Source organism: Microcaecilia unicolor, chromosome 3 (genome assembly GCF_901765095.1).
Source record: "Microcaecilia unicolor chromosome 3, aMicUni1.1, whole genome shotgun sequence".
Taxonomy (NCBI): domain Eukaryota; kingdom Metazoa; phylum Chordata; class Amphibia; order Gymnophiona; family Siphonopidae; genus Microcaecilia; species Microcaecilia unicolor.
Window position 1 is genome coordinate 75,776,478 of NC_044033.1, and position 22,387 is coordinate 75,798,864.

The 22,387-nt window shown below is 40.7% G+C and overlaps 1 protein-coding gene across 1 annotated transcript in view; it reads left to right on the top strand.

Moving 5' to 3' along the window:
* Nucleotides 1-22,387, top strand: part of PACC1 (proton activated chloride channel 1) — an 80,115-nt gene that overhangs the window by 15,666 nt on the left and 42,062 nt on the right. The window contains 4 exon segments of the mRNA XM_030194646.1: nt 9,207-9,416; nt 12,751-12,905; nt 17,470-17,559; nt 17,561-17,613. Coding sequence (XP_030050506.1) covers nt 9,207-9,416; nt 12,751-12,905; nt 17,470-17,559; nt 17,561-17,613 — 508 coding nt within the window.

A 22,387-nucleotide genomic window follows, 5' to 3' on the forward strand; every position in this document is an offset into this window, starting at 1 on the left:
TCCACCTTAGTCCATCTTTTGTTAGGTGGGAGGGCAGAGGAAGCTCTTTTGTGTTTGTTAAGTGTTTGTAGTTAACTTATTCCTGCTCTCAGAAGCTCCCAGAAAAAGGAATGGAGAGAGAGAGGCTTGAAATGAAACTATTCTCCAAAAGCTGCACAAACATATATCTTCAAAAGATACACAAATACATTGGTGTATATATAATCCAGCAAACATGCTACATATTTCAGTAATAAACTGATACCATTACATTCCCTCTCTTGGCTCCGAGTGAAAATAAATTTTTAATATATTGGAATGAGGAGCCATAAAATGAACTATAAAAGCTAAAATTTAAAAAAAACAACTCTAATCTAGTACAGTAGCATAATAGCAAAGGTACTGAACTGTTTACATGGGCATGTGTACTGGAAGAGGTGAATCTTTTAATAATGGACATTGAACAGACTGGGCCGTGCAGGTATTTTCCTGCCGTCATCTACTATGTCACATCACTATGAATCTTGGAATATGTCCTTAGCTGGAATATGACTGTTATAAGCAAAAGACTCATCATTATTACTTTTGTTTACTCATGACTTACATTTAGGTAGCTAGGGTTAAGTTTTCTGTGGTCAGTTTCATTAGGCTTCCGTTCAGTCAGGTGGCAGAGTATGGCTTTGCTCTGGTTTAAAATAGGATTGCAAGTACACCTTATATGACTTCAGCCACACAAGCGTCATTTTGCTCTATTTCCAGAGACCACCTCTGTTTGTGTCACCTGCTCAGGGGCATAGGCTGCTCCCAAGTTTGTGCCACAGGATATCTTACCCAGTATGCTAGCCAAAATCAATAGCATGAGAGTGCGCAATTGACCAATTTACCACCGCAATGGGGTGGAACAATCTATTCAGTCATATTTTCAGCGTTTGACATTCCAAGGAAAAATATTCTATGAATGTTTCCTAACACTGTGAATGTTTCCCTATATTCTCTATTTCAGAGGCTAACTGAGGTATTCACAGCAGTGATACATAAGCAAGGGTGTAAATGTGGAGCTATTATACTACTGTTTCATTAGAAACAAGAAAGACATATGTATGCAATTATAATAATTTCCTAGGTTACTATTACACACAAAACAATTATTCCTATCATTCCTATGCAATAATATTTACTTAATCATTGACCAAATAAAAAAAAAACCAGTCATGGTATAGTGCCATGAACTACCTTTCAGAGAGAAACTTTTTATTTTTCAGAGAGAAACCTTTTATGGGTAATGAGTGTGGTAAAAGGTTACCATATTTATCTGCTTTAGCAGTGTTTAATGTTGCACTTTAATAGACAACACTCATGTGTTTAATGTTGTAAAGAATTTAGAAAAGATATGTTAATTTTGCTTTGCACACAGCCAATATTTCATTCCAGGGAGAGACATTGTGTGCGTCCTGGCTGTAATGTAGAATAAACTAAAAAGGTCAGAAACATTCCCTGTACTGATTGTACCTAATAGATCATGTAAAGAGAAACCTTCGCTCATATTTTCAAATATATACATGTGAATATATAACCTTAGATAGCAATTAGTAGAACTTATTATACGTGAGCCATAGCTTGAATGATTCTTTTCTATAGCTTGCCTGCCAGTGAAAATGGTCTCTCTTTTTTTTTTTTCTTGGGCAAGGACATGGTACAATGTGAACTAATGGAAGGACTGTTAGTAGGGAGGGTCTATGAATGTCTGTTTATAGTTCTCTGTGTACCCCATAACATAAAACAAACATATAAACATGGAGACCACATGACAAACAAACAAAGAGCTCTATTAGGCCTTTAGGTCTCTGATCGTCCATTCCAGATCCAGGGTTGAGCTTAACCTGCAAATAAAGCACAAGAACACAAAAGCAACGTACGCGGCATCCATCTTGGATTTGCCAAAGCATTTTCATTCATTTAGAACTAAGCAACGATTAGCAAAATTAATAAAGCACAAAGAGCACCAAGAGCAGCACCTGCGGCATCCATCTGGATTACCACCGCAGTCTCATTCATTTAGAAATAAGCAACAATTAGCAAAATTATATATGGTTTTATCTCAAGTAGAACAGCATAGATCCGTTTATTTTAAAATATAAGTAGAACAGGATCGGATCTATTTATTTAGAAATATATCTGAGATAGCCATATATATATTAGTTACTAGCACCATTAAATCTTAGATTTAATCTTAGATTTACACTCGAACTCTGAAAAAGACAGAAAAACACATTATACATTAATTTAGCAGGTCACATGGCTCTCCGGTTCTGGTGGGGGGGGGATCCCTCTCTTGTTCACAGTTCCTTCCCATAATCTTATATCATTGTATGCAAGCAGCAGCGTGCAGTGCAGACAGGCTTTACTTTCTTAAGCTTTCGTTTCTTTTCTATAAAAATAAGCATATCTTGTTAATTCACATTAAAGCACAATATTAAGTTTCAGCTCCAGCGGGAGTTACCTATTATAAGGAGGCATTTTTAAAACTTCTTACCCAGTATTTTAGTTTCAACTCCAGTGGGAGTCACTCATCAGAAAAAAGACATTTCTAAATCCTTAAACAATATTATATCAAAAACAAATTACAACAGAAGCTATCACAGAGAGACATTTTAAATCTGACTTATTGCAAAGAGACATTACTAAATCTTAAATGTTCAAAAGAACAATAGAAGCTATATTTTAATTAAAAGAACAATAGAAGCTACATTTTAAATCAAAAGAACAATAAAAGCTACATTTTAAATTCTTAACAGTGTTCAAAAGGTTTATAGCAAAAACTTTTTCTATATTCCTGTCCAACCTATTTTAAAAATTAGCACCTGGATTTCCCTGCCATCTGCAGAGTGGGTCATGCTGTGGAGAAGTCCAGTCCAGGCTGGATGCGTCTCCTCATTTTTAGTTGAAATTAAATTGCAGGAAGGGCTGACAGAATGTCAGTTTCTGGTCCAGCAGGACCTGCAGTTATAAGTTTCTGTTTATCTGGCGGCAAATTTCTCTTTTTATTGTTAGCTATCTGCAATATCTGCAAGGCTACATGAGAGTTTAAAATGTCACATGCTTGCTGGCGGTTTTCAGTAGCTACATACTGAGGAGCTGATTTCTTTATTAGAGGTTCCCTTCTATGGGAGCTTAGATCAGAATGCAGCCCAGGTGGTGCATCTGTGTGCTGAGGAGCTGAATCATGAGCATTTAAATCAGACTGCAGAACAGGTTGTGCATATATGTGCTGAGGTTTTGGATGCTGTGAGGGGGTCTGAGAACTAATGGTTCTAGTTGAACCTCCTGCTATGGGTGTGGACTGTGATACTGTTACCACAGCTGAAACATGCATAGCTGTAGCTGTATTTGGGTCTGGAGGAGCACATGGGAGACCCGTAATGGTTGAGACCTGCATACGAGCATCCTGTAATTTTTGTCTTAAGGTTTCTATCTCCTTGTGACAATGTGCATGCTCTTCACCTAGAGTGGGAGTCTGCAGTGATAACTCTCTGACTAAATGCTTCAAACCAGGAACCTGGCTGGCTTGTATTTCTAAGGCTGAAATTTGGGTCTGCATCTGATTTTCTTGGACTACCTGCTGTTGGACTTGCTGTTTAAGAGAATCTACTTGATAACTTAAGCAACTAGTCATTGTGATTAAGAACTCCTTTTCATTCTCTATCTGCATACATTCTCTCTCTTTGGCTAGTAACTTCTCATTCAATTCTGCATGTTCTTTTAAGGCTTTCTTACACATGGTCAACATTAACCAAGTGCATGCAGAAACTCTCTTGCTCCCTTCCTTAATTGAATATAAATCAATATCAGAGGGGGTGGAAATATCATCAGTTACATTATGGGTCCAAGGATTAGGGCCAGAGGATTCTACACATTGCTTAGGCAAAGTGTGGTTATCTATGTCCTCCTCAAAAGAAACTGCAAAACTGGTTATTTTATGCCAGAGCATGCCTAGAGATTTGATTATAAAATACATAAAGTACATGAGTGCATAAGTACCTAAATAAGACCAAACATCCATCCAGCACAGCATTCTAAATATTCTAAATGCCCTGAAAACCTTATCAGTTTATCAATCGGAAATTTAATTAATGAAACCTGATACTCAGTTCTCTATAAAGCAGCAAAATACAAAAATATAATTTAAGAACAGTGCTATCTCATTCTAATTGCACAGAATACCTGCCCCCGTTCTGCACCAATTAATATGTTAGACTTGCTGCCCACATTCTCCACAAATTAATATGTTACAAGAAATTCTACCCACTTCTCCAGCAATTAATATGTTGGAAGAAATTATTTATTTTGGGGAAATAGCTCTAGAGCAACTCGCCACTGCTTATAATTTAAGAGCAGGTGCTGTATTTATAAGTTTTAGGATATTAATTTCTCCACCAATCACCAAAGGTGATAATTGCAATAAATTAAATAAATTAAATATATATATAGCTTCAATATACTCAGAACACAAAGAGACCGTATTTTTAGCTTCAAAAAAGGTTGATTTAATATACACGAGAGGTAGGTTTTAAAGGGGAATCTTTTACAGGTAATCTGTGCATAAAATGGAACAAAGTAGCAGCTAGATCAACTTACAAGTCCTTGTTACAAGCATGCTGTGGTCCAGCTGATTGATGAGCACATGTTGAGGACAGGAGGCATCAGCAGACCCCAAAGAGAGCAGCAGTTTCCAAGAGAGGCAGGTTCCAAGAGGAGCAGGTTCCAAGAGGAGCAGGTTCCAAGAGGGCGAGCTGGGCTGTTTCCAGGCCTTTTATAAATGTGTGCATGTCTTGGATATTTTGCAAGGCATTATGGTTAATGTAGTCTCATGTCTGCACACGACCCCTGAGTTGGTCTCATGTGTTATGACATCACGAGACTTACAGTCTGGACTTTGCTGGCAAATGTCTTTTGATGTCCTGTTCAGTCTCTGGGGCAGATACACATTACAAGTCCTTCCTTTCTGCACATGTCTGGAAGCTGATGGGAGGGGGCAGGTATACCTTTGACAAGCAAATGTCCTGTTTATGGTTCCCCTGAGTTTCTTTGTTTTATTCAGGTGTCCACCTTAGTCCATCTTTTGTTAGGTGGGAGGGCAGAGGAAGCTCTTTTGTGTTTGTTAAGTGTTTGTAGTTAACTTATTCCTGCTCTCAGAAGCTCCCAGAAAAAGGAATGGAGAGAGAGAGGCTTGAAATGAAACTATTCTCCAAAAGCTGCACAAACATATATCTTCAAAAGATACACAAATACATTGGTGTATATATAATCCAGCAAACATGCTACATATTTCAGTAATAAACTGATACCATTACACCCTTACACCTGCCATAGAGCTGCTGTAAAAGGTCGTACCTAAATGTAGGCGTTCCAGTTTGGATTTGTGCTAGTATTTTATAATGGCATCTTGGAACAGATGCTGTTCTAGAATTGACGCTCAGCACATGGCATCAGCATACCTAACTGGAAGCACCGTGTTATAGAATTGCCCACAATAGCACAGCTCTCCAATCCTTTTCTCCCACTTAGGGATCGCATGAGTTTGTCCCATGTGTTCTGAAATTCACATACTGTTTATTATATAATATGGGTGGGCTGGGGATTTAGGTCTTTCTGTATTTTATTTTTGTACATCACACGGAGTGGTTGCAGATCTGCAGTTTACAAATGGGATTAAATAACAAAATAAAGAAATGACTCCTCCTGTGACCTCTTGTTCCAGAGCCTCCTTCCCATTGAAAGGAAGCCTGAGCGCATTTATGCCTTGCAGGTATATAAATGTCCCTCTCCTTTCTTTTTTTTCTCCTGCCTTTTCTCCAGGGTATATGTGGTAAAATGTAGGCTTAACACAGGGCTTTCCCATACACCAAGTCCAGATTTAGCACTGTACTTTTTTAGGGCATTTTTTTTTTAAATTTGCAGGCCATGCGCTAATGTTACCATTAGCAGAGCAAGACCTGCAAAAACTTAGGGACCCTTTTACTAAGCAGCACTAAAAAGTGGCCTGCGCTGTCCCCAGTTCAGGTCTTTCCTGCGTGCTAAGGCCACTTCTAGTGCTGCCGGTGAATGGCCAAATTTCCAATAATGGCCATGCGCTAATCTTCCCATTAGCACGTGGCCATTAGCGTGTGAGCACTTACTGACACCTACTTTATAGGTGGTAAGGGCTCTTGCGCTAATCCAGTGCTAATCAGTTAACATACAGCAATCCCCAATTAACATTTCTGTGCCCTGAGCGCTAAAAAAAAAAAAAATTATTTTTAGCATGTGGGTAGTTCACACACTTGCAAAAACTACCGTGGGACACCTGAGCATGCCCTGCAGTAGTGCATTTTACCTGTGGTAAGCACGTGTTTGTGCTTACCGCAGCTTAGTAAAAGGGCCCCTAAATGCAGGAGCATTTACTGTTTCCTCTTTAGGAGGCGCTAAGTACTCCTGCGTTAAGTCTGCGTTAACCAGTTAGGACACACTAATCATAACGTGCTAGCTGGGTAACTGAGAAACACTCACCCTCTGCCCTTGACACGCCCTCTCCCAAAAAAATATTTTACAAAATTTGATAATGCGCTAGTTAATACAGACACACAGGCAAACTAGCGCAAAACGCTTTAACGCATTTCTGCAATAGCCTGTTTCTTATGCGCCGCTAACCAAGCGTTAAAGGCCTCACAGGTCTGTAAGTCTGCCCCCATGGGCTGCTTCTGATTGTCTCTTGCTAGTAATCATACTCAATTTGTATGGCTTCGCATGATTTCATCCTAGTTGCTGAGAGTTAAAAGGTCATTTTCTTCTGTGGAAGGGCTGATTTGTTACTAGTTACGGATTTATGGGGTCACAGAATATCCAGAACACAATTTAAAGTTTCTAAAGTTCTTTTACTAGGGGATTATGGTAAATCATTGACTTTCAATTGACCTGTGATGTGCACTAAGGAGAGTTTCATTGTTGGTATTACAGTCTTTCTTGGAAAACAGTTTACTGGTTAAGAAGACATTGGGTGTTGCTAAATTACCAGTGACAGTGTAATATATAGAGAGCTTTTTTTGTGCCGGTAAAATGGGAGCCTAGGGCAGTTGCCCTGTTGACACCGCCCTAGTGCTGGCCCTGGTAGCACTGGCACTGTTTCATTGATTTTCCATGGACTATATGTAGAAGCATTCAGGAAGTGATGCCATAGGTGCTGACTTCTGGTTTAGATTCTGTAGTGCCCCAACCCCTCCCCTCTCCCCCACCACACACATACACACACACAACAAAAAAAATAAGAGAGATGAGTAGATATAGATAGTAGTGAAGATAGAAACAAATTTGAGAATGAAAAGTGATTTTATACAATTTACAGTTATTTCGTCCATCAGGTCAATCTGAGTGTTTTACAATAACCATAAAAATTAAAAGTATAAAAATACTAAATATATAAATTTACATTACATTAAGCAGAAAGGGGAAAAGAAAAAGACTGTGCCTTAGAAATAGGATAAATCCACGGGAAAAAAATCACAGAATACAACTTCATTACTGAGGAAAGACATCACAAGGCTGTCATATAGTTATTTCAATAGAGATGATGCGTAAAGCAAGTTAAGCTGAAATACGCTTTGAGGGTGGGCAGCACTAATTTATGAGGAGAGAATAAAGCAGTTTAAATCATTTTGTGGTAACTGTGCATTTTCCATGTGCTAAGTGCACGTTATGAAAAGTATTTTTTGTAAGGGGGCATGCTATGGGCTGGGAATTGATGTGTCTGCAGTAAACAGCTAGTGCATTCTGATTAGCACACACTAACTGGTTAATGTGGGTGCACTTAGCGGCTCCTAAATAGGTGGTAAGAGACCTCCCGTGTTAATTATTTTGCAGGTACATAAGTATTGCCATACTGGGAAAGACAAAGGTCCATAGAGCCCAGCATCCTGTTCCAACAGTAGCCAATCCAGGTCACAAATACCTGGCAAGATCCCACACGCTAATGGAAAAAATAGCACGAGGACCTGCAAAAAAGACAAAAAGCCCTATTTTATGGCAGTCTTAAAAAATGGGCTTAGGTAATGGAAAGTACTTCATTAAAATGTGCTAGCCCATTTTCTGATAAATCTCTTTAAAGGTCCCTCAAAATTATTGAAATTGTGGGGGCTATAAAATATATCAATTCAAAACCCCAACACTATTTCAGTCTCAACGGGCAACGGCATTGATGTCTTTCAAAACCTCAGCGGTGACTTTTTTCATATATAGACTACCGGCGCATCCAGTTGATTTCATCAAGATAAGTAAGTTGGATTTTAGTCCTTCTTAATATGGGTCTCTGAAGAAATGTGTTTTAAGATGATTCATAGTAGAGTTGAGAATATTTTGATATGTAGTAGCATGAACTAAACCGATGAAGAGGCAGTTATAGACTGAGTAATCTATATGAAAAAAGTCGCCACTGAGGTTTAGAAAGGCACCAGTGCTGTTGCCCATCGAGATTTAAATAGTGTTGGGTGTTGAATTGATATAAGCCCATTTTCTGATGCATTTCAGTAAAAGACTCCCTTAGTTTGTGAGCCCTCCTGGGACAGGAAAATATCTACTATACCTGAATGTACAGTGCTTCGATAGCATTTGCACTTGCAGGTGGTATATAAGAAATAAAATTAAAAAATGCACCCCTCTACAGTGGACATATTGTTGTCCTAGTTTTGTGAAATCAGTAAGGTTTATTGGATGCCCTGGGGTGGTTTGTTCGGTTAGGCTGTAGTATGGTGCTGTAAACTAGAACATGTGGAGGAGTGGCCTAGTGGTTAGGGTGGTGGACTTTGGTCCTGGGGAACTGAGGAACTGAGTTCGATTCCCACCTCAGGCAGCTCCTTGTGACTCTGGGCACGTCACTTAAACCTCCATTGCCCCATGTAAGCCGCATTGAGCCTGCCATGAGTGGGAAAGCGCGGGGTACAAATGTAACAAAAAAAAAATATGTAATGGTACCACACAGGTATAATGGAAAAATAATGTGACATGGTGAGGAGACGAGCATTGACAATGGTCGAGAAGGTGCTGAAGCTCTAGTCACTGTTCAACAGAAGCCTTATTTCCACCTTGTGTCTGTTATCCCAAAATAGCTCAAAGTCCTTGTGTGTGTTTGAAAGTAAAACATTTATGTAGAGGAGAAAAAAAAAATAGACATCCTTATATAGACTGTTGTTTGTTTCTAGGGAGTGACGCAGAAAGGAATAGTCCCTCAATCCGTTTCAGCAGGACGTGTCTGAAGAACGTGTTTTCGGTCATTCTGATTTTTATTTACCTGCTCCTCATGGCTGTTGCTGTGTTCCTCGTCTACCAAACTATCACTGACTTTAGAGAGAAACTCAAACACCCAGTGATGTCCGTCTCTTACAAGGAGGTGCTCATGTACGATGCTCCAGGTAAGTCCTGAAATAAGATCGATTGCATCTCAGGGACCATGTTGACTCTATGGAGCACTGAAACCAAATCTTATTAGTACCCATTCGGCCTGTAGCAATTGCCAATATCCGAAGAGTTAGGGAAGAAGGGTAGCCAAACAAAGTCTCTGTCCTTGAATTTTTATATACACTGTATTGTCTGGTTTCTGACAGATTTCTTTTATGCCTTTTAAATTTTGTCATGTTTTCTGTCATACAAAAACAGAATATGGAGTAATTCTATAACAGGGCACATCCATTTAGGTGCCTCAAGGCCCCATGGGTAGGTGCCCAGTTTCAGTTATAGAATACTAGTGTAACCTATGTAGGCACCCACATTTATGTCATCCATAGAGCTGGTGTAAGTACAAGCACTTAAATGCAGAAGGGACATACAGTATGTAACTTATGATATTCTGAAGGAAGCTACAACAAGATGGTTGAAATGTTGGTCAAGCAAACTTGGATGCAGCACCACTCAGTCAGCTGCAAGAACCATGACACTAGCTATGGAAGCTAGCAGGTATTTAGAGAAGTTCTGAGAGAAGAGGACATTTCTCTAGATAAGTGAACATTATTTTCCTTTGTGCTTTGGTGATTAAAGAATGAGGATAGACAAGAAATTGTATTTTTATTGATAGACAGTTTGAATTTAAAAAAGCAAACCATATTAACTAGTTTCCATAGAGTAAAACCCTTTTCCCGTATTTTTCAACTTGAACTTTCTGCCAGAGGTAGAAACTTAACTGTCACAGCCTACAGCATTAACAGGATAGCCTCTAGAAGGCACAGCAGGGCCTAGTTCAGTCTTCATAAAAAAAAAAAAAAAGCAGACTGGTTTTCATAGTGTACAATCCTTTTTCCTATAGTTTTAAACTGAAACTTTGCGCCAGAGGTAGAAACCTAACTGTTAACAGCCAAGAGCATTAAAAAGGATAGTAGCAGAGCAGGGCTGAAACTTAAAAGAAAAAGTTATTTACCTGGAGGAGAGGTATCAGTGCTAATGACTTGAATTAGATGTTTATTAAGGTACAGTGAGGATGGTAAATAATACCAAGAATACTATAATGCCTCTGTATCGCTCCATGGTGTGACTTCACCTTGAGTATGACATTCAATTCTAGTTGCCATATCTCAAAAAAAAAAAAGCAGAATTAGAAAAGGTTCAAAGAACAACAACCAAAATGATTATGTTCTTATGCTTATGTTCTTTCTGCCAGGTACTTGTGACCTGGATTGGCCTCTGTTGGAAACAGGATACCGGGCTAGAGGGACCAATTAGTCTTACCTAGTATGGCTATTCTTATGAATAACACTTTGGCAGAATATCGCCATTTACACACAGATATTTCTTATTTGTATATTTATGCCTCTTCACACGTTTGACATTTTGCTCCTTCCCCTCCCCCCACACTCCACAGCTGAAGAAAAAGCATCTTTGGGTGTATTGGTCTTTTCATTATTAGAGGAGCTGGTGGCAGACAATCTACCATTTTTCCTGACAAAATCCTGATAGATCTTAATGACAGCAGACACATTTTATTTATTAGGATTTATTTACCGCCTTTTTGAAGGAATTCACTCAAGGCAGTGTACAGTAATTTTGTTTGCAATGGAGGGGAAGTAGGGGAAGATGACGGGCGTTCCCATCTTGTCCCCTTCCCCAATGTAAATGCATCCTAATACATGTGAGGGGTTCCTGTACATTGCCTGAACCAAACACAATACTGCTCTCCAAACCCAAACTTTTGGAGTAATTATACATGTGAAAGGCAATTCTATAACAGGATGCCTATGAGGGGGTGCATGGTGGGAACTTATTTTGTAAAGAAAAGTAGGGGCCTACTTTCCCTTATTTAATACTGACATAACTGGGTATATAAGCATATAAGCACATCATAGAACTGATGTTAGTGCCTAAGTGGTCCAAATTAGAGCTGAACAGGGTTAGCGAGAATCCCACAGGGATCCCCTCCAGCCAAGCTGCCAACAAAACGTCCAAAACGAGAAGAATCGGAGGCATGCTTTTTAATTTTTTTGGAGACATTCAAGAGCTAGGAAATGGCTTCAATGATCGATGAAGTGGATACATACATATCGAGCTTGGGCAAGAAATTCTGCTCATCTCTTATTACCTACTGGCAACAGAAGTCTCATGTGTGGCCAAAACTGACATGTGTTGCCTGCTCCTTGCTTGGAACTCCTGTCACCAGCACATCATCAGAACATTCTGCTCAGTTGCATGACGAACAATTGATGTTACATAGAATGTAACGGAACTCTGGGTCTGCAGATGGTTTATTATTTTTACGTAGTTTGACATGATTGTTTTCTTGTAGTCCATGTTAATGTTTTTCTTCGATATTTAACAAAGGTATGCCTCTTATTTTGAGTTAAGTTTTAACAAGTTATAGGATTCATTTTATGTTTTGTTGAATTTACAAGATCTTGTAAATGCAGGTCGGGTACGGGGATGGGGAAGAAAACTGGGGGGATGGTGAAGGGATGGAAAATAATTGACTAGGGATGGTGAGAGGAAGGTAGCAATATGATGGGGATGGGGTGAGGACAGAATAGAATTGACTAGGGATGGGGACCAGATTGTATCCCTGTTCACACCTCTACTGTGTGCCAAAATTTGGGCTAGAATCTGGGGGATAGTGTCTCTGAATATCGCTGTCTGCAGCACTTATCCGAATAACAGCACATGCTATCTGAATAAGTCCTTTTGAATATTGAGCTGCACATTTTGTTGGCCTGTGACATTAAGCCCCGCCCACAATCTTAGGATAGTGTGATGCAAAATGTAACCTGTCCCTAATCTTACCAGGTGGGTTTCTGTGGCAGTGCATAGAAGGAGGATGTCTCAGCTCACTAGGGTGCCCTTATACTAAGCTGCGTTAGACACTAACGCATGCCTAAAAATGGAGTACTATAGGATGAGCTCAGGTGTCCTGTGGTAACTCAAATATTTCAATTTTTTTTTAGTGAGGCATGTCATAGGCAGATAATGGATATTCCTATTCTAACCAGTTAGCACATCTACATTACTACACAGTAACTGGTTAGCACAGGTATACCACGTGAGCCCTTACCGCCTAGAAAAGGGGTAGCGGTAAGGGCTCACGTGGTAATTTAAAAAAATGGCCATGCACTAAAGCAAAAAATAGAAGAGAGGCCATTTTATGGCTGCTGTAAAAATGGCCTTAATGTGTGGCATGATAAGGCCACATTTTGTCACAGATTAGTAAAAGAACTCCAGAGGTCACGTATTTAAAGTTACTGGAATTCTCACCTGTATGTTTTCCCCTTACAGGTATCGCACTTTATCCAGGCAAAGCTGAACTGTTGAGCTGCAAACACCATTTCCATGATCACATTCCACCTCTGACACACCTGGGTGAGCCTGGGGAAATTCAGTGTAACACTCAGAGGATCAACTACACAGACCCTTTTACTAACCAGTCCACGGTAAGCTCACTAGGCTTTGGATTTAATTACTTCCTTTTCCAAACCATGGCTGGTTCCTCACCGAGGCAATAAATGACCCAGGTATTCAGTGCCAGGCTTAATCCGGCTGCCGGCACTTTATATCTGGGACTTTGGCTGCTGCTGGAAGTTATCCAGGTGCCAGCAGATATCCAGACTGGCATCAAGGTAACTGCTGTATCCTGGCACTTAACCGGTTAGTGAACTGAAAATCACTAGTAACTTGCCAGTTCCCCGACTCCAGACCGATCACCCCAGCATTAACCAGATAGTGCCATGGTGGTTTGTGCTGATATTCAGTGGCACTGTCCAGTTAAATTCTGCTGAATACCAATGGCAGAGCCATCCAGGGGGATTTAACAGGGTAGGAGCCTTCCTAACTGGTTAAATCCCTGCTGAATATCCCATAAATACACATCTACTTGGAACATCTGAGTTAGATATTCAAAGTTTTATATGTGGATTGGAAGCATCATGTTTAAATGAGATATTTTGAAAGATAGATTGCAAGTCTGATTTCATTCTCTGACACAATACTAGCAAAACATGAATTTGTGTCAGATGTGAAAGTTAATTTCTTGAAAAAATTGAATATTTGGTATCACTTTGAAGAGAAGTATTTATTTTTTACTTTTTCGTAAATGAGCCACAGTTTATGGTTTATTTTGGACCAATGATTATTTCTCAAGGAACGTTTAAACAGTATATTAATTGTTTCTCAATATAATAGTCCATATTATTCATTAATTTTGATTTGGTTGATAATTGTGATATGTTGAATTATACTTTGGAGATCATTTTCGAAAGAGAAAAACGTCTAAAAAGTGGCATAAAGCAGTATTTGGACGTTTTGCTTGCCAAAATGTTCAAATTACCATTTTCAAAATCTATTTTACGCATGTTTACCTATGCAGTTCATCTGCAATGCATCCAAATCACAAAGGGGTGTGTTGGGGACAGGATTAGGGTGATCCTAATACTTAGACGTTTTTCTGCCATGATGGAACAAAACAAAAATGTCTAGGACTAAAACTTACGTTTTGAGCTTGACCTAGTTTAATAACAACTAAGCCACAAAAAAAGTCCCCTAACCACCCCCCCCCCTTCACTGACCCCCTCCTACCCCCAAAGATATGAAAGACATAGTACATACCAGCCTCTATGACATCTTGAGATGTTATGGCCATCCTATTAGAGCAGTAAGGCGGTCCCTAGAGTAGCCTAGTGTTCAGTGGAGTGCATTGTGGAGAAGGGGACCCAGGCCCATAATCCACTCTGTTTCACTTGTGGTGAAAAGTGTGAGCCCCCCAAAACCCACCCAAACCTACTGTCCCCACATATTAGATGACACCTGCAGTCATAAGGGCTATTGTAGTGGTTTACAGTTGTTTCAGCTCTTTATTTATATTATATACTGGAAACATCACAAGACTCCTGAGGCAGGCGCATAAGCGCCGAAACACAGCAGCTGTGTCAAGTCATTTGGTGTATGGGCCGTGGCCACATGACTTCCTCATTGAGCTGTCTGTACCAGTGGACAGTGTCTGCATATTATCTGGTGTTAGTTACTGGAGGAATCAGCCTGAGCTGTACCATCCATTGCAGGGACATGTGCACCAAGGGGAGGTGGCACTTCAAGGCTATTTTTAACTTCTAGGATATTATTTTATTTTTTAATTACACTTATATTTGCCTAAACCTAGGTGGAGCACAACAAAACAGACATATCATAAAAGCAGAAAACATAAAATCAACTCTTGGCTGTTCACTCAGCCTTTAACGGAAGACGTAACAACTTGCTAGTCACACACACACAAGGGAGTGACACCGGCGGCACATATTATAGCAGGACATGTTTATCCACTCCTACGCTAGCTAAGATAATATTCAAGTACATTTCTGACCTCATGTGCAAGTTTCTTTAAATTAGTCCCCTTATTTTCTAACTGCTGTTACTCTCTCTGTCTATGTGTTCCATCTTTGCTTATACCCTATGCTGTCTATTATAGTGTTTTGTTGCGTATTGTGTTGACATACTGTGCCATACTTTGTATTGTTGTTATTCTTGCTGTGTACCACCTCCTTGAGTGAATTCTTTCATAAAGGTGGCAAATAAATCCTAATAAAATAAATAAATATAACTACAAAGGGGTTGATATTCAAAGCGATGTACCCAGCTAGAAATGACTCTTGGCTGGTGAAATCACTTGTGCGGGGCTGTCCGCTGACACTTAACCGAATAGTGCCACTGAATATCAGCACCGATTGCTAAACTGAAAGCTGGTTCTTTTGTGAGTCAGCACTTATGCAGTTAAGTGCCGATGTTTACTTAACCACCTAAGTTAAGTGGCTGGACTGGACCACATAAAACACAGTCCTGTCTTTATGCAGTGTCGCTTGGATAGTTCAGTGCTGAATATTGCACTTAACCGCATAATAGATAGCCAGCCACATAAACCCAGATATTCAGTGCTGCTGCCTGGACATGGGCCAGTATTGAATAGCAGGGAATAACACCGGCAGTGGCTAAAAAAAAATGCTACCATTGCTACTGCTACTACTACTTAACATTTCTAAAGCGCTACTAGGGTTTCGCAGCGCTGTACAATTTAACATAGAGGGACAGTCCCTGCTCAAAGAGCTTACAATCTAAAAGACAAGTGAACGGTGAGTCCGATAGGGGCAGTCAAATTGGGGCAGTCTGGATTTACTGAACGGTAAGAGTTAGGTGCCGAACGCAGCATTGAAGAGGTGGGTTTTAAGCAAAGACTTGAAGATGGGCAGGGAGGGGGCTTGGCGTACCATTGCTACTGGCTGAATATCTACCCCAAAATATGTATCTTAAGTTAAACAAACGGTGCTGATATGTTCTCTTGATCTCGGTGACTATCATGACCTCGGTCAACAACCTTCATAGTGTATCTTGATTCTGCAGCCCCTGTTATTTATTTATTACTAAACACCAAGTATATCTTTAATGATGGTACTTCAAAAACCTCTCCTGTCCATTCCCTTTGTCCACAGTCTGTCCTGCCTTATTGTGCCATTTGAAGTAGTTCTGTAACTCTCTCTTTCCTTTGCTTTCTCCTCATTCCTTTCCACTCTCCCTTCTTCTCTTCTTCAATCCTGTCAGTTTTAATTAGAAACGCTGGTGTCTGGTTCTGTGCATTGTCATCTCATGCCATGTACAAGCCGGTTCTCTCCAGAGCTGCTGTTCACTAGTGGGGTGCAAGTAACTTAGCTGACCCATACTGGCATTATTTAAAAAAATAGAATTCCTTTCAATTGAATCCTTAATTGCCATGCAGACAATCTCAGTTAATGAAACATGCCTCTAGTACAGCCCTTGACAATTTGTTTTCTGAACGTCGGTGGTAAAAACAGAAATATTAGAGTAAAATAGTTTTGAAAGTCAGATTGTCTTCATCATAAAGCATACAGAGACAGATTTATAGACCTCAATATGTATACTTTGGAAGAAAGATGAGAAGAGATATTGAGACATTTAAATAGCTCCATGGCATAAATGAATAGGATGCCGTTCTCTTTCAACTGAAAGGCAAGTCTGGAACAAGAGGGCATAAGATGAAGTCGAAGAGGAATAGACTCAAAAAAATAATCTAAGAAAATACTTGTTTATGGAAAAGATGGATGCGTGGAACAACCTCACAGTGGAGGTGGTGGAGATGAGGACTGTATTTGAATTCAAGAAAACATGGGGCAGGCATTAGGGGGAGGAAGCCGATGATATGGATGGGTAGACTGGATTGGTCATGTGGCCGTTATCTGTCATCATTTTCTCTGTTTTTATGAGATCAGTCCACTCTGAACACATCAGGCAATCAAGTCCCTCCTATGGTAAATCATTCACAGTTGGAAGATCAGAACTTGAGGATTAACTTATTACACTTTTACTACTGGGTTAATGTTCTGGCTATATGGCTTCTTCTCCACACTTTAAAATACTCATTGTGGAGTTATTTTTCCATTAGATTGTTGTTTGGGATCGTGATTTTCTGGGACATATGACTGAATAGCTGTAGACCCCTGTTTGACTTTAGCTCTGAGGTCTGTATTTTTTTGTACATTTTCAATAGTTGAATTATCAATAGGATACTTTGCTCCCAGCAGCGAACACATACCACCGGAAGGGCTTGATTGCCTGGTGTGCTCAGAGTAAAATAGTTCCCTCATTTCACTGAGCAGTGGATTTCTTATTTCTGGATTCTACTAACAAAAAATAATGCAGCATTCAGTGATTTGGTGAATAAAAAGTTAGTCTACTATTTAGATCAGTGAACCGCACAGTCACCGGAACATTCTGAGACAGTTTGCTGTGCTGTCAGATGTGGAATTGGGAGTATTTTGAATAGTCCCATATTTCCCTGTGACCTGTTGACTTGGGGGGGGGGGGTAGCATTTCCTAATTTGTCTATGAGTATTTTTCCCTTCGGTCAGATTAAAGAGAGAGGAATTGAGAAACTGAAGCTCTCCATGTATTCTTATTTTGTAGCAATTACGTAATCGTCTTTTGTTGTTTTTGTAGAAATATGCCTTGAGTGTTGAAGGACCCACTGATGTACAGAAGAGGGAGCTAGTCTTCCTGCAGTTTCACCTCAATGAAACCGAACAAGATGTTCAGTGCAATAGACTACTTGCTCTTCTCCTCTTTCCAGAATTGTGTAAAAAGGTGGGTTGAGTTAAGTCGCCTGGATTCTATGAGAGAGGGTGTGAATTTTACCTAATCGTCCCATGGATACACAGAACATTTGTTTTCATGTCGGCAAGGTTCTGAAAGGATGATTGGTTCAGCAGGATGGGCTGCCCTAGGGTAACAATAACTTTCTGGCTTTCTGAGAATCTTGGATATCTTTGCATCCTGCTGCACTAATGAGTCTATGCTCAGATCTGCTGTGGTAAACCCATACTATCGGAACAGCTTAGAAAACTAGCTTGCCAATGCTCAAAGGAAATGGTATTCAAATTATATGTGTGCTGTAAAAGCGAAAGCAAGGGGGGACGTGCTTTTCTGTGTCTTTAAATATACACTTTTCATTTTTTTTTTTTTACAGTTACAGTTAATTCATTTATAGCCTGACAATGCCGATAAGACAGTTCATAGCGGATTACAACCAAGAAACTAGAACCAAATAAGTCTAGGAAACACATATGAAACCATTATAACAATAACATAATCCAATTTCACAAAATAGGAACTTAATTCTGATAGGAATCCTTATGATTTAGTTCCTCAGACATATTTATTAAAAAGTGTCTTCAAATCCTTTCCTAAAGTGACTGTAAGTAGTCAAAGTGCCTCAAACCAATAAAAAGAGAATTCCATAGACCTAGCAGCTTGATAAGCCAAATAACTAGCAAATAACATTTAGATGTTGTTCCTCTAGGATTAGGAAAGGAGAAAAAAGATGAGCCTTGGTGTAAAGTAGAATTTACCCATGCAAGAAATATTAACTAAAGAAATCATATATTGAGGAATCAAACCTTAAACTATCTAAACAATAACTTCCCATCTTAAATAATACTCTCACTTCTATTGGAAGTCAATGCAACTTGATGAAACATGGAGTGATCCTATCTGATTTCTAAGAGAAAAAAAAAATCAACCGTGCCGTTACATTCTGTACCTGTCTGCATTTTCCTCAACAGCCATTTGGTAGACCTAAATATACGATGTTATTTTCTACTTGAGTGCACGCCTTTTGGTAGTTTTGGTTGCACTACTGTTCTTGAGTCACACCTTTGACCAGTTAGACGTGTATAGTACATTATGAGGAATATAAACAAGACCCCTGATGTAGGCCTTGGTGACGCCGAAACACAGACCGTGTCAGGAGCCTTTTGTGTCAACAACAATAAAGTATTTCCTCATAATCTTCAGCGTTGGATTTGTCTTTTGGTCAACCTCTACTCCTGCTTGTTAGTAATCCACAAGGGCCAGAACCATGGTTTGGATCATGTTGTGGAATACGTCGCTTGGAAAGTATGCAGGCATTGGCACTGAATATGGCCAGTTCTCACATAACTTCCAGATCCTCCCATTTCTGCCCACAGACTACCCTGGCACATACTGCACAGATCCACAGTTGTCAGAGGAGATATTAAACCACAGTGCCACCGAAGTGACACTAATTATCCAGGGACAGCCTGCGGAGCAGGGCTAAATCCTATTGAATATTACCCCTGACTGAATAAACGGTACGGATACTGCTGGGTCCCTTGATCTGGAACTTCTATATTTGCCTAAATGTGAATAAAGTGCTCTATTCTGTTTACAACTGCAGTGTCAGGCAGATTGTTTTATTTATTTATTTATCAGGATTATTACTGCCTTTATGAAGAGATTCACCCAAGGCAGTGTACAGTGGTTCAGTTTAACATAAAACTTACAATTTTGTTAGCAAATGATAAAAATGGCCAAATATAAACATAAATACATAAAAGTAGGTAAACTGAGAACAACAAATTAACACCTAGTAATAGGACTACTATGAAACAGTATCAAAAATATACACATTTAACAGCACTGAAATTCAAATAACAGAGATATAATGCAATGTCAGTATAATACTAATGATACACCTAATAAGCATGTATTGGAATATTCAATAACATGGATACGATGCTAATGCTTTTCTACATTTGTTTTGAGTGACATATCTTTGAAGTAGTTCTTATAAAATCTTCTGAGATTTTCATATAGCATGTGATTGTGCCTGGGAAGCGCCTTTTTGAGCTGTGATTTGGATAATCTACTTGGGTCTAGTATAACAAGTGGAGATATTGCCTTCACCAAATCTGTTTCTTCTGCTTCTTGAATGCGTGGAGGGGCATAATTGAACGGGTGCCCAAGTTTTCCTGAGGGCGTCCTCGCAGGACGTTCCCACGAATGGCGGGGAAACCCGTACTATCGAAACAAGATGGGGCGTCCATCTTTCGTTTCGAGTAATACAGTCGGGCACGCCCAAATCTCAACATTTAGGTCGACCTTAGAGATGGTCGACATAAATGTTGATATGGTCGACCTTAGAGATGGTCGTCCCCGGTTTTGGGGCGATAATGGAAAACCGAGGACGCCCATCTCAAAAACGACCAAATCCAACTCATTTGGTCGTGGGAGGAGCCAGCATTCGTAGTGCACTGGTCCCCCTGACATGCCAGGACACCAACCGGGCACCCTATGGGGCACTGCAGTGGACTAACTGATGCACTAACTGAGCGAAAAAGCCCTTCCTTTACCGATCCCTTAGCGATTTGGAAAGGAAAGGGCATGCATGAAGGAAATTCGCTGCTCGCTGTTAGCTCATGTGCACACGATTTCCTTAACAGAGCAGCCAAGCATTATGTGTGGCTGCTCTGCGCAAGCCAAAGATGGCTTCATACACGCAGACAAGCCATCTACAACCTTAAAACACAAGTCCAGGGGAAAACGTCCAAGTGCTTGTCCAAGGACGTCTTTTATTTTTTGAGTATGGGTGAAGGACGTCCAAGTGTTAGGCGCCTTCGCTATGCCTCCGTCCTCTGCGACGGGCAGTTGAGGATGTCCAAAATGTGGATGTTTCTGTGAGAAGGATGTCCATGCCTTTGCTATGCTCTGACACCCCTTTATTTATTTATTTGGATTTTGGATCCAAGTAGCAGTAGTGGGATTTGAACCATCCACCTCTGGATTGCAAGACAGTGCTCTAACCACTAGGCCACTCTGCCACTCCACTCCACTGCCTTGAAATTTGGCCATCCCTGTGGTGGGGGGGGGGGCAGTTCAGGACATCAAAATGTTTAAAAGAAGGACGTCCACACCTTTGCTATGCCTCCGCTGACACACACACACCTCCCCCCCCCCCCCCCCCCCAGGGACCTGCATACTGCTGCGATGGAACTAAGTATGATATTTGAGGCTGGCAAAAAAAGTTTTTAAAATTGTTTTTTTCAGGGTGGGAGGGGGTTAGTGACCACTGGGGGAGTCAGGGGAGGCCATCCCTGATTCCCTCCGGTGGTCATCTGGTCAGTTCGGGCACCTTTTTGAGGCTTGGTCGTAAGAAAAAATGGACCAAGTAAAGTCGGCCAAGTGCTCGTCAGGGACGCCCTTCTTTTTTCATTATCGCTTGAGGACAGCCCATCTGTTAGGCACGCTCCAGTCCCACCTTCGCTATGCCTCTGAACGCCCTCGGGAACTTTGGTCGTCCCTGCAATGGGAAGCAGTTGAGGATGCCAAAAATCGGCTTTTGATTATGCCGATTTGGCCAACCCTGGGAGAAGGACGCCCATCTACCGATTTGTGTCGAAAGATGGGCGCCCTTCTCTTTCGAAAATAAGCCTGATAATGTCAGATTCTATGGAAATATTACAACACTGATACGTGGCATGAGCCTTGTTGTACAGTACAGTGTGTTTGGTGCTGAGACACTGCTTCTAGGTGCTGAGACCTTGGAATTCTGGAGGCTTGGTGGATTTGAGACTTTGATCATATAATTCTTTGGAGAAGAGAACTTTCTTTTATTTGTCTTTGATTGCAGAAATTCTGAGTTTGTTCTGTCAGAGCCTTTCGGCCCCTGGTGACATTCTTCCACAATTATAGCAGTTCTTTTTATTGTGGGGAAGGGTCTTAATAGAGGACGTATACTGTATGTCCATGAGAGATCCCCATTTTCACATCACAGGCTGGACAATTGTAAAAACCCAGTTTCTGTGCTGACACTGTGAAAATGTTAATTTGATGAAAAAGTGAATAGGCAATGAAATGAAAATCTGAAAAGAAAGAAAACCATGCAAGGGTTACATTCCTTGAGATTGTGGGCATATCATTCCACCCTCCATGTCCTTAGATATAAACTTGGGTTCTCATTTACTAAGCTGCACTAATGTATTAACACATCTACTATAATAAAACTCACCCTCAACGTTCTGAAGACACTGACGTCACTGCAGCCACTCAGACACCGGTTCGTAAGTTCATGGTGGTGAAGCCACAACACTCACCATGTCTCCATGCCCCGCCCTCGCGACAGACGTGATGATGTCGAGGGGGGAACAATTACAAAACAACGAAAATGAACAAACGGGGAGGAGTCCCTACTCCTTCCCTTCCAACGAATCACTGCAGACTGCCTAACAAACAAAAGCGGCCGAGGGCGTGCCCAACCGAAGCCATCTCTCTCTGCCCATGTCTCCTAGCCCCGCCCTCACGTCAAACATTATGACGTCGAGGGCGGAGACATGGCCAGAGATAGATGGCTTCAACCGACGAACCCCACAATCACCACCGACTAAAAACGTGCCAGCTACCCTCCAACCACCCCTCCACAAATGGCCCCGCCACAATCGCGGTCGTCGTTCAACAAAGTGGTGAGTTACAGGGGAGTGGGAGAGGAGAGGGAGGACGGCCTCGAACTCGGAGGGGACGAAAGAGGGCGTGGGACTAGGAGGACAGAGAGGGAGACAGCAAC